The following is a 12,870-nucleotide window of genomic DNA, read 5'->3' on the forward strand; positions in this document are numbered from 1 at the left end:
AGATGTAGAAAATATTTAGATAAATTATAAATGGATTAATAAAGTAGACGGCAACCCAGCTAATATTACCAAGGTCCAAAAGTAGCTCCATGTTACCATGTATAAAAGAGCCGAAGACCCGAGACCCGAACTCCACCGGAAAATTTTAAACCCACCCAATGAATAGACAACCGTCCAGCTCACTTTAGCAAGAAACTACAAGGAAAATTTAACATGAACCGGGGTAAGAAATTAGGGTTTAAGAGAAGTTGCAAATTTGAAGAATTTGAGGAAGTGGTCACTTGTGTACATATATATAAAGCTCTTTACTTTGATGTACTTGACGGTTACACGAACTCTAAAATCGCAAAAAGATCTCTTATTTGCAAAAACTCTGAGCCTATCATTGCCAAAGTCTCTGTCTTCGGTCCCTCCTGATCAGAAACTAAACGGGAAGAGGCAAAAGAAAGGAGTAGTAGTAGAAGAAGAACAAGGGCAAATCCACAAGAATAATCTGTTTTTGTTGCATGAAATCAGCGAAACAATGACAATGGATGTGGATCTCAATGACTATACCTTTATCACGGAAGGAGAGGCTCAGATTCTCATGCATAAGAAAAATCAAGTGTTTTTCAACAAAGCCCAGGTTTCGAAAATCTTTTTATTTTCTTTCTTTCTTTTTAGTTGGGTTTTGTGTTTGAGGTGAGGTTATGAGAATAGAATTATTATTTTTAGTTGATGCTCAATGAAGAAATAGACCAAACTTTTGGATTGGACAATGTTCCAGTCTTAAACTTGTCCACCTTTACTGTTTATTCGTTTAATTCAATGATTGAGCTTGATTTTTGAGAATTATAATGTTGTATTGTGTACTAAAGTGTTATTTTATTGCAATTGCGGAGGGCAAAGAGCAGAGTTTCCTCTGCAGTCTGGAGGATAATTGTGTTGCATTAATAGGTCCAATAGTTTTGGCTTATTTTACTGTCTTGCTTTAAATGCTTCATAATGTGCATAAGGAAGTCATTTTGTGAATTCAATATGTCAATATCTTTTTTGCCTGCAACTAAATGGTGTATATATTTGTTTCTATATAAATCATGTAATGTACCTTAGCAGGGAATATCAGGATATCTCAAGAATAGCTATACACTGTGAACTGTCATAAGGACCACAACCACAACGTAGTCAAAAACAAACTGTGACTGGCATTGCCAATGCGACCCATAGTTAGTAAGAGCGGAATCTGAAATCTGAAATCTTACTAAGATAAGATATTCAAGCTATGCAGATGCAACTTTTCCTTGTTTAACTCATTCAAAGTCCTGCAAACAATTAATTGACAGTTGTGATCTATTATCCCTTCTTTGCTACAAAGCTTGCAACGGATTTCACATGTCTCTTTATTGACTAACTTACAGTACTGCAGTGAATTGCGAGACATTATATTCCATGAAATTCAAAAAGCATGTGCTTAAAAACTATGTTTCTGCTCAATTTTTGCTTTAGGTCATTTTCCTGATATTGTTAAAGTGTGGTTTCCTTTTGTTGTGAGAGGTTCCTAAAAATTTTTCTTCAAAAATTATCAGGTTAACAATAGAGACTTATCCATTGCCGTCCTAAGGACATTTATATCTAAACGCAAGGAGGAACACGAAGCAAGGTTGTCTAGAAGAACAAAATCAGTACAGAAGTTATCTGAGAAAGATGCTTCTGGATCTGTTATTGAAGAAGCCTCTAACAAACATGTTGTGGACAATGAAAAATCAAATGGAAAACATGAAGAAAAGGTACACGTAAAAGATGACTCAGTATCTGCTGTTGAAGAAACATCTGATGAGCCTGCTGTGGATAATGAAAAATTGAATGGAGACAGTGAAATGCTTGATGAGATACCTCAAGATGAACCTTGCAGCATATCAGAAGAACCTGTACAGACCAAGGAGCACAAAGTTCCAGAGCCCCCGAGGGTTCTTGAGGTTTTATAATAAATTTCTAGTTTAATTAATCATTTGCTATTATTTTTGTGATTTTGTTTTTATGTATTATATTGCTGCTGAATCAACTTTTAAAAAGTTTGTTTTCATTCATAGGCGTTGTCAGCTTCTGGGTTGAGAGCTTTAAGATATGCTATTGAAGTTGAAGGGATTGGTCAAGTTGTGGCTTTGGACAATGATAAAGGTGAACATTTTGGAAGTTAGCCTTCTGGAAGTCTTCCCTCTTGATTCCCAAAAGAAACATGCATAGTGGACCCAAGAAACAAATGTAGATAACAGATAACATAAACATTCAGCCTCTTATGTGTAGAGAGAGGTTGTATGCATCTATATATATGTGCATATATATACATATGGTGCAGGGTGTCCATGTGATGACCAAATTAATTGTACATCAGAATTTATGCTGTTATTTTTCTCCTGCAGCATCGGTTGATTCTTGCAGGAGAAATATAGAGTACAATGGTAGAGTTGCAAAATCAAAGGTTGAATCACATCTTGCTGATGCTCGTGTATATATGCTCACCCATCCAAAAGAATTTGATGCAGTATGTATATTTTAAATTCGTTTTTATCTTGGTTCCTGAAGATGTGCATGTGGAAAAATTTATGTTTTAGTTTTTAATAATGTTTCAGGTTGATCTTGATCCTTATGGATCGCCTTCAATATTCTTGGACTCTGCAGTTCAGTCTGTTGTTGATGGTGGATTGTTAATGTGTACAGCAACTGATATGGCAGTTCTTTGTGGAGGTAACGGGGAGGTTTGCTATTCCAAGTAAGATTTTGCAACCCATATTTGCATCTGAATATGAGTTTGAGATTCAAGGCTTTCCTTCTAACAAATACTTGTGGAATAAGGTATGGCTCTTATCCACTGAGAGGCAAATATTGCCACGAAATGGCTTTGAGGATCCTACTTGCCTGCATTGAGGTGCTTTTGCTTTTTTTTTTTTTTTTTTTTTAATTCTTTTTATTTCATCAAATAATAAATGTGTTATGGGGCATGTTTTGGTTTAAAGAAATGGTAGAGGAATAACAGCTGTGTTTGGCTGTCAATTTCTTGCTGTGAATGCTTAATTTTTAGTGACCTAATGTAGGTGAAACTATTGAATTTATTTAATTATGGGTAAAACTGTATGAAAGTAACATTTCAACAGCAATTTGTTAAGTAATATACTTATCCTATGAGGCTGCTCTTTAAAGTTTCATGTCTTATTTAATGGTGAAACGGAAACTACTTTATAGACAGTGAAGGATTTTTTACATCCTTTGACCATCTTATGATCTAATCAATACCTTCTCTAGATGTGCAAAATATCATTCTACAGAATACTGTTCTATACGGACACTGTAACATATATGAAAAGCTATGTAACTTGGCTAATGGTTCTGGAAATCAATATGTTATATTTTGCATTTTGCAGCTTTCATATGAGGCTTGGATAGACTTTGCCTGACTTTGCTGTTGGCTACTTAGATCAATTGTCTTTTAATTGTGTCTGTTGTTGGACTTTGTTAAAAAGACAAGTGTTTTATCCTCATTAGGGATGGGGGAATCCTTTGGTTCTTGTGTATGTTCATAGGTTTTCCCTTTCAGATTTATTTTTGGGAATAATTGTAAATTTTCTTTTTGACTGCAGAGCCATGCAAATCGCTACAAGCGCTACATTGTTCCTGTGCTGTCTGTCCAAATGGACTTTTATGTTCGAGTTTTTGTTCGCATATACACGTGGGTGGCATTTTTGTTCTGATTTTAATATGTACCTGAAAAGGCTAGCTCTTCCGGATCATGTTGACTGATGGTTCAAATTATTGTTTTTGCAGTTCTGCAAGTGCAATGAAAAACACTCCTCTTAAGCTCTCGTATGTTTATCAATGCATTGGTTGTGATTCTTTTCATCTGCAGCCTATTGGCAGGACTATCTCCAAGGTGTACATCCCATTTTGATATGCCTGCACGTGCTATTTTTTATTGTCATGCTTATAGAAGTTCAGTTTGCATAACTATATGACAAGTACCTGATTACTTTAATTCCTATCTTTTTTAGCTTTGGTGAGTTTATTTATTTTCCTTTTATTCTTTTTTTTTCACTTTAGGGAAGATAATTTTGATAAAATTGTGATAATTTTGATAAAACAATATATGGTCTGAGAGTGAGTAACTTGTGCCTATGGCTCAATATGTCACATTCTTTCTTTCTTTCTTTTTTTTTTTTTTTCAAAAAAAAAAAAAAAGGAAAAAGAAAAACTTGAAACAGTTAAAAAAGTCCATATATCATGTTTTTTTCATTTTTCAGAACAACAGTGTAAGATATCTGCCTGGGTTTGGTCCTACTGTTCCTCAAGAGTGCAGTGACTGTGGGAAGAAATTTAACATGGGTGGACCTATATGGTCTGCACCGATTCATGATCAAGAATGGGTCGCTTCTATATTAGAAGGTGTAAAATCTATGAAGGACCGGTATCCTGCTTATGATAAAATCTCTGCTGTACTGACAACAGTATCTGAGGTTTGTTCTCTAAATTTTGTGATTTTTGTGTTGTTACTGAACGCTGAAAAATATTAGTAATTTGTGTATTGAAAATTCAATAGATGTTCTTTAACTGTGCCTATTGAAAGTTCCTTCCCTTAGACTCTACGTCCTACTATAGAAGCTTTCAATGATCACCTGGAGACAAAAATCGCGCTCACTGAGAAGTGAAAACCTGTGACTAGACCATCTAAAGACAAATGCGACGGGAAGAAGTGGCATTTGAAAGTGTTGCTGACTTAACATTTAGGTTTCGGCATAACAAAGCTTGCACTGTCTTTTCGCACTTAGGCGCACAACGTGCCATTGGTAATGATTCTACTACGGTGCCACAAATTCGCAAGCTGATCCTAAGTAATCGTTGTTGTTCATTGGATTCCGGAGGAACTACTTCGTTAGGATTGGGGAATTGCTGCGATTCTTCCTGAATAGCCTGGATTCTCCCGTCGAGAGTCACTTTGAAAGTATTACCTAAACTCTTCCGACTGAATATGATAAAGCCTATAAAACAACGAGCTACTATCATTTCTTCATTATAGATTGAGATCTTCTTCGAACTTAATGCACAAATAGATAGAATAGCAGCAAATAACATCTTTCTAGCCTGCATATTCGTGGAACTCAATCTCATTTAGAAAGCTTATCTCTATCTTTTAACAAATGATAACCTTGCCCTCAGTTTTGTTACTTGATCTGTTCTTACCATTTGGTTGATGCTCTCCACGAAGAATGGTGTCTTGCTGATGTTTAGTACATTTTATCGTTTAGAATGCCACTGATAATTGTAAAAAAAGAGCCTCATTGTTCTGGCTTTGAAAATTTTGTACTGCGAATCCAATTTTGCTGAAAACTTCTTGTCTAAATGGACATTCTTATTCCCATGCTTTGTTGTTTGCAGGAATTGCCTGATGTTCCTCTCTTTTGGAGTCTGCACAACCTATGCGCAACACTGAAATGCACTGCCCCATCCGCAGTAATATTGCGTTCGGCTGTGATCAATGCTGGTTATCGTATTTCTGGAACACATGTCAATCCACTGGGGCTAAAATCAGATGCTCCCATGGATGTCATTTGGGATATAATGAGATGCTGGGTAAGGACTGATGTTGAAGATCCTCTCTTGTAGAACATGGTTAAGATATCAATTTAAGTGTTTTTTCTGGCTGACTGGTCTTTTATCTTTCCTCTTTTGGTTACTTAGTCAAAGACTTGTGAAATGATGGATTCTGTTCTTTCATATAGGTCAAAAATCATCCAGTGAAAGCTCAAGCACCTGATCAATCAGGAAGTGTGATACTTGCTAAAGAACCAGTTCTTCAAGTATGCCTTAAAATTCAGATACTTCAAATTTTCTTTTAGTATTTTATTCATTTTTGTATGGATACACTTCTAAATGTTTTGCATGAATAGTATGTGCCTGAATTCTGTACCTACTCCTTTTGGCAGGCAAATTTTGCTCGAGCTGTTGCATCTCTTAGCAAGGCACAAGCGAAGAAGATCGCTCGCTTCCTTCCAAATCCTGAAAGGCACTGGGGACCAAAACTTAGGGCAGGTCGTCAAATTACCAGCAAACACGTGTCGCTTTTGGGTCCCGAGGCAGTGAATGGACACCTGAACCATGAGAACAGCGAAGAGCCTGAAGCCAAGCGTCAAAAGACAGCAGAAACAGATACTTCAAACTCAATTTCATGAGAAATAAGCTGTACTGCTTGTATGGTGCTGGTAAATCTAGGCAAGTCTTCATCCTTCCTGTTGCTGTCTCACAAGTCTCCATATGTTTGATGCCGGGTAAAAGCATATCATGTATCCCATAAGTGCTATGTAGTTGACAACTTTGCGGCAGACTAAGAAGCAGTCTTGCTCCAATTTTGTGGTTGATGTATGATGTTAGTTGTTTCTTGCTATTAATATCATTATTTTTTTATAGAATTTTGCTATTTTGGTAGTACAATTTATTTGTTTATTGCAACTGAGAGAAGACAGAGACAGAGTGAGAGAAGTAGCAATTTGCTAAAAACAAAATTCAAGATTTGTGTTAGCCAAAGGTCATTCTTGCAATGATTTTTAGAGTGGAAAAACCCGGTTAGCTGCATTGTGATACATGAAGGATTTTATTCCTTTTTTGGGTTAATTTGGCCTGCTTAGAAGACATTTCTGATATCATTGTTTCACAATTTTGTTTATTGAAGGATAATTATTTACAGGGTGTGCAAATAAATAACTGAAAACATTTTACTTCCTCTTAAGTTCTTTTTTTTGTTTTCTTTTCAAGTATTTAGAGAGGAATTTGGTCGTAAAATAATTTGTAGGGAACAAATGAAGGACATTTGTTTTGTTATAAATATAATTGGACTCGGAATTCCTGAAAAAGGACACTATAGCGTTCACATCATGTGATTGTATGCTGTAAAAAAAAGAAAGTTGAGAGAAAAAGAATCATTACACTTCATTATCTAATAATCATAAGACTTTTTGAGAGAAATTCTAAGCTAATTTTAAAATTAATTTAAAAACAATGATCAGGTAGTCGTTGTAGTATAGTGGTGAGTATTCCCGCCTGTCACGCGGGTGACCCGGGTTCGATCCCCGGCAACGGCGAGTGGTTTTTTGTCGCTGCTGTCTTTAAATGGGTAAGTAATGCTTTTCTTAAATGGATCTTCCTTTTCCATCTCACCCATCCAAGTGAAGCACCAAGTGACAGTGACATCTCTTTTGTGACAGCAAATTGAAAATTTTTTGTTTCGGATTCCTAATTTCTAATTTTTAACAATCGCAATTTTGTAACAATTTGCCAAATTCAGTAAGTAATTAAAGTGTCCAAAATTCCAAGAACTTTTATTTCTGAAAAGTTTGTTACAAGATGTTAAATGGATAAAAGTAAAACTACATGCCCAGATGACAAAATCCAAGCATTTGACCACACTGGTCAGAAATAAAAATACAATATAAGAAGTATAAATTTCAGTTTTTCTTTTTTTGGCTTGGTATTGAATTGATTATTTGAGAAAGAAAATTTGCTCCAATTGAAATTGTTAATTATGCTTTGCCGTTAGCTGCTTTAGTAGAAGCTCCAGATGGGTTAAGCTCATCCCAGGCTTCAATCCAAGTAACCATAGCATCGGCAAGCTTATCAAAGTATGGATCAACCTTGCTGAGCTTCTCCTTGACTTGCTTTGACAGTTCAATGTAGCATTTTTGAACGGTGGTGCAATCTTTTGGCAGCGTAGCTGCTTGGAAGAATGGAATGATCTCTTCCTGCCAGAAAATGCCTTTGTACTCTTTTCTTAGATTCACAAATGGATTGCTTGCCTTACTGTGATAGATATAAGGCAAACCAGTCTTGACCCCTAGTCCCAGATGATCACAAATGACCTGTAAAAAATCCTCAATCAACAATCATCAAGTCTGTTTCGCAGCTACATTCAAACATATTCTTCAAAAAAAAATCACTTTAGATGTTATTGGAAAAGGCAATAAGAGTTTTTATGATATGAATGTGTCAAATTAATAATAAGAGACAATTTTTAATGAACTCTAATTAACATTTTCCATATAGTGTTTTTCTCAATGGTAAGACCAAACGAGTTCTACAAGGTGACAAAAAACTGAGGTCGAAGAAATGTACCTTGGTGCACCAGCCTGCCCACATATCGTCATAGCGACCAATTGGCTGACCATCACCCATAAGACCAAAGTACATTGCAGGGCCAATCAACTCACGGTTGAATGCTAAATTCATACCACACATAGGGAACAATGTACCCTTTGGAATTGTCAAAACAGCATCAACATACCTGATAAATAAAACATAAGCATTAAAAAGTCCAATTGAATAAAAAATGACACAAAAGAACCATTTGATATTTATGAATCAAATAAGTGCCTAGTATTCCTCTCCAGAGGCTTGACAAGCTGAGTAGGTGCATCATAATCAGGAATGTTGAGCCAGAGACCATGAGAAACAGCAGTAGGGGCACCCTCGCGAAGGCTGAAAGGGTACCCGCGAACAAAATCTGCTCCATCTCTGTAAGGATCATAAAGGGTATTGAAGAAAAACGGAGTGGATGGGGATAGAAGGTTCTTGATATGCTGCTCAAGTGAATTGATTGGCTTGCCAGAAGGATCTTTAGCAACCTAATAATATTGGTATTAGAGTTAAAATATACATAATTTGATATAATATTAAATCCTAACATGGTTAAATTATTATAGTAAGCCAACAGGTTAAACGCTCAACATGGAAAGAAAATTAAAAAAATAGCATAACGTGAGATTTTAATAATCCTAAATCTTATATTATTCATTTGGCAGCTTAATAATATTATTGATTAACATGATATGTGATGACTAAGACAATTCACAGCTGTACATCACATTGAAAGCCAATTATTTGTCAATAAAAACTGTATATTACCATGATTCTGTAACTAATTTTATAAAATATGATAAGCTATAAATTTTAAAAATCCGTACTTCAAATTTCAAAATCAAAATTCTGTTTTAGTTAGTTTATGTAAAAATGCAGCATTATCAGTTTATCGATTTAGCATAACAGAAAAAGCATTGTACATCAAAATCAAGCAACAGAAATATAATTTGCAAAGAACATCACATAAAAATGCAATGTATACAAAACAAACAAGATCCAAAATCAACAATACCCAAATTGTTTAAAATCCAAAAAAAAAAAAAAAAACAGAAAAAAAAACCCAATTTCGGCATGAAAAATGCAAACCAGATGCAAAATTATAATAAGAATAAGAATAAGAGTTGCAGATCAATATGACTTACAAAGCAATCATCATCAATAGTGAAAATATACTTCTTCTTTGACACCATGTAGCCAAAGCAGCGACAAGCAGAGTCCTTAAAGGAAATGCAAGAGGCTTTAGGACCCAAAATCCTGTTAATATCATTTCTGTTATAGAGTTCATAGTCAAAACCATCAGGGACAGTGATGGTCTTAGATGGATCACCATCTTGAACAATAATAAGATGGTAAGCCTCAAAAAATGGCCTCCACATTTCCAAGAAATCAAGATTCCTTATTGTTGGTATAACAATATCAAGCTCATCCTTCAACAAAGGCACTATCTTTGCCGCTCCCTTCATATCTGCAGGTTCCACCATTGTTAAAGAGAGGGAGAGAGTATCAGAAAAAAGTGTGTGCAGAGAGAAAGCGAGAGAAAGGAGGGCATGTGATGTGAGGAACAGAGGACACAGAGGGGTATATATTCGAAGGGATGATGAGTGGCACGTGCGAAAGCGGGAGAAGCGGCACGAGTGGAGGAAGAGTAGGAGACGTGTCTGAGCTTCGTGGCAATAGGGACCTGTTCAAAGAAGAGAGTCGGGGTTGTAGGGATACGTTTTTTTTTTTTTTTTTTTTTGTTATTTTTATTATTTTTATCATTAAGAGCCATTTTACTTTTCGTTTTTTAAAAAAACTATTTTTTATGAAATATTTTTTTACAATTATTTCCTTATAGTATTTACAAGAGTTTCAACCAAACTAAATTTTAATTAAACAAAAGAAGATATATTAATACAAAACTTAAAGGAATATTTCATAATTAACTATTATCATGATCGTTAATAATAAAAATAATTATTATTAGTATTAGTATTAACATTTGATTTCATACACTAATCAAATTTTATTGTTCTAAAATTTACTATTTCATTTTTGATATTTTATTTCATTATACTTATTATTTAGTGTTGATAGTTATAAAATAAACAAAGAACCATAAGGAGGAAAATATGTTGATATGAGAATAAATAAAACTTAAAGAGCCTATAAAGGAGAATGGTGAAAATTTTCTATAGAAGGCACATAGTTATTATCCTGATCGAGAAACATGGGTTCTATTATTGAGTGATTGACTTGAATAATAACGCTCAGCCTTATACTCATGTATACCTCAACTATTTTATACTCACTTAAAAACTTAATATATATATATATAAAAATTAAAGTATTTTTTTATCTTTCTATTAAACAAAAAGAAAGTTAAAAATTTAGGAGTTTTCAAATATTAAAAATTTTAACTATATAGGAGAGTTATTTTAGAATATTTTTTTATATTCAATAAATAAAATAAAATAAAGTATCACGTGAACCGTTAAAAATGGAACAGCCTTTATTATTTCTAATCTTTTAAGGTAATGAAGGTCATATATAGGATTTGTTGTGCATGCATGGGATTATTTTAAGCCTTAAGTATGGCAATTAACTTTTAATCTTTTTAAGATACTTACTTGAAAGAAACTCCCCATGTGGTGCCTTTTGCCTATTGGAGATTCCAACTCTAATTAAAAATTATTTTGGGAAGGTAATTACCGGTGCCTAATTATTTTTAATAACATTTTTTATTTAAATAATAACCTTCTTTCGAAAATTTAAATTTAAAATTATAACGATTAAGAGTAAAACTCAAATAATAACTTTCTTTTGAAAACTTAAATTAAGAATTACAACAAAGTCTGAACTTAGCTCGTCTGTCCAATGAGTTTTTTTGACTTAAGCTTCTAGCAGTTTACAAAAATGACTTGATTCATTTATTAGTTTTACTTGAATTTATTGATTTAATTTCATTAATTTTTCAGCTATTTTTTATTTGTTTAATTCTAGCTTAATTTGGATTAGCCTTTAGAATTAGATTGATTTCAAATTTAGCATCTGAGAAAAAAATTCCAATTCTGTCAAAATCAAACTGATTTTAGTTTCTCTCAAAAGGAAGTTCAATTAATAATATGCCAACCATGAAAATACTATTATAAGATTTTAATAAATTTGTTGACATCTTTGATAGATATTGGCTTTGAATACATCACTAAATATGAAAAGAACAATTCATGGAGGAACAAGCAAAATGAAAGTGAATTAAAAATGCACATATTAGCCTTTTCTTTTTCTAAAAAAATTATATTTAATATTAATATAGGAATATATTTGAAAAAATATAGATAAAAATTTGTTATTCAACTTGTTTTTTTAAATAAATCTTTGTGAGATATATGAAGAAAATAATTAATTATGGGTAAATGACCCTTAAAATCAAAATCTTTTCCAAAAGTCATAATTATACTCAGATGTTTTGAAACTTAATCGTAATTTCATTGACTAGCATTAGTGATAGGTGAAATAAATAATTGTATTTCATCTTAATTTTCATCAAATCAATATAATTGTAACTAATTCTAGACATTTTTTTATACTTGGGAAGCTTAATGGGTCAGAATAACATTGTGAGTTATACAAAGACTCGAACTTGAGACCTCTCACTCTCCACATCTTCGACAAAATGTGGGAAGACCAACCAGGTCACACCTGGTTGGCACTAATTTGAGACATTAATATAAGAATTTTTATTTTTAAAAACATTTGATTATAAAAATATTTCTTCTTTTATGTAATAATGGTCTAGTTGATTTTCACACAAAATAAAAAACTTAATTAATATGGTTAAATCATTATTTTTACTTAACTTTTTTTCCTAATATATCCTTATTAAATACTAATAATCCATATTTCAGCATTATGGTAATATATTATCTCTACTCTATAATATTTGTCACATTTGGAATTTCACGTCCCTCAAGAAAACCATTAAATTTATCTAAGTTACAATAAATTATTCAAATAAATTAACTATATTACCCATAAGTTAATACTCATTCTCTAAGAAAATAATTAAAATGAAGTATAAATTATTGGTCGTATACAAAGTGTAAACATGGAAAAAAAATTTATCACTCTTTGAAACCACAGATGGGACAAGTATTTTGGAACTATTTTCTCAAATATGACAAATATTATGGAATGAAGGTAGTAGTTGGCAATGACAATTATTTTATTCATTTCAAGATTTGATTAATTATTTGTCCACATTTATTTGTCGTTTAAGAATTTTGCATGAAAATTAAGAAAATAATTAAAACTGTCTAAATTCTACTCACTCCATCCCACTTTAATAGTAATAAATGAACTTTTTACCATGTTTCACTTTTAAGTGCTCATCTAGATTTCGAGAGTGTATTGATTATTTTTTTCAGTTTTACCCATATTTATTAGGTGTTTTGTGAATTAAATCAAACCTTTTATTTTAAGAAAGATAATTGACACATTTTATTATATATTTTAGAAAATCAAATTATATCAATCATTTTTTTAATTTTTATGGAAATATCAAAAAAATTAAATGTTGCTGTTAAAGTGTAACAAAAGAAGTAATAAAATATCATTAATTTTTGCCTAATTACTCCAATCAATGATTATCTCTCAATTAATCTATTATTAAATTAAGAGAGAGAAAGAGAAAGGTGATGAGATGGATTTTAGGAAATTATAGAAAATAATGTGCTC

The 12,870-nt window shown here is 32.8% G+C and overlaps 2 protein-coding genes and 1 non-coding gene across 3 annotated transcripts; 2 read left to right on the plus strand and 1 right to left on the minus strand.

The window, feature by feature from the left end:
- The first annotated feature begins 220 nt into the window (after positions 1-220).
- LOC105646748 (tRNA (guanine(26)-N(2))-dimethyltransferase 2) lies at positions 221-6,434 on the plus strand. Its single transcript, XM_012232670.4, has 12 exons — positions 221-625; positions 1,566-1,955; positions 2,070-2,157; positions 2,400-2,521; positions 2,610-2,749; positions 2,833-2,905; positions 3,615-3,703; positions 3,799-3,904; positions 4,272-4,484; positions 5,404-5,598; positions 5,748-5,825; positions 5,952-6,434. Exons 1-12 carry the CDS (start codon positions 314-316, stop codon positions 6,195-6,197), a joined length of 2,052 nt encoding a protein of 683 aa, XP_012088060.1. The 5' UTR covers positions 221-313; the 3' UTR covers positions 6,198-6,434.
- Positions 6,435-7,031: 597 nt separating this feature from the next.
- Positions 7,032-7,103, plus strand: TRNAD-GUC (transfer RNA aspartic acid (anticodon GUC)). Its single transcript has one exon. It is a non-coding gene; the product is annotated as a tRNA-Asp (tRNA).
- Positions 7,104-7,319: 216 nt separating this feature from the next.
- On the minus strand, positions 7,320-9,722 carry RGP1 (reversibly glycosylated polypeptide 1). The gene is made up of 4 exons (XM_012232668.4): positions 9,297-9,722; positions 8,389-8,639; positions 8,131-8,299; positions 7,320-7,877 (listed from the first exon to the last, which is right to left on the minus strand). Exons 1-4 carry the CDS (start codon positions 9,633-9,635, stop codon positions 7,542-7,544), a joined length of 1,095 nt encoding a protein of 364 aa, XP_012088058.1. The 5' UTR covers positions 9,636-9,722; the 3' UTR covers positions 7,320-7,541.
- Between the last annotated feature and the right edge of the window lie 3,148 nt (positions 9,723-12,870).

Source organism: Jatropha curcas, chromosome 4 (assembly GCF_041381405.1).
Source record: "Jatropha curcas cultivar XTBG-Jc1 chromosome 4, XTBG_Jcur_1.0, whole genome shotgun sequence".
NCBI lineage: Eukaryota > Viridiplantae > Streptophyta > Magnoliopsida > Malpighiales > Euphorbiaceae > Jatropha > Jatropha curcas.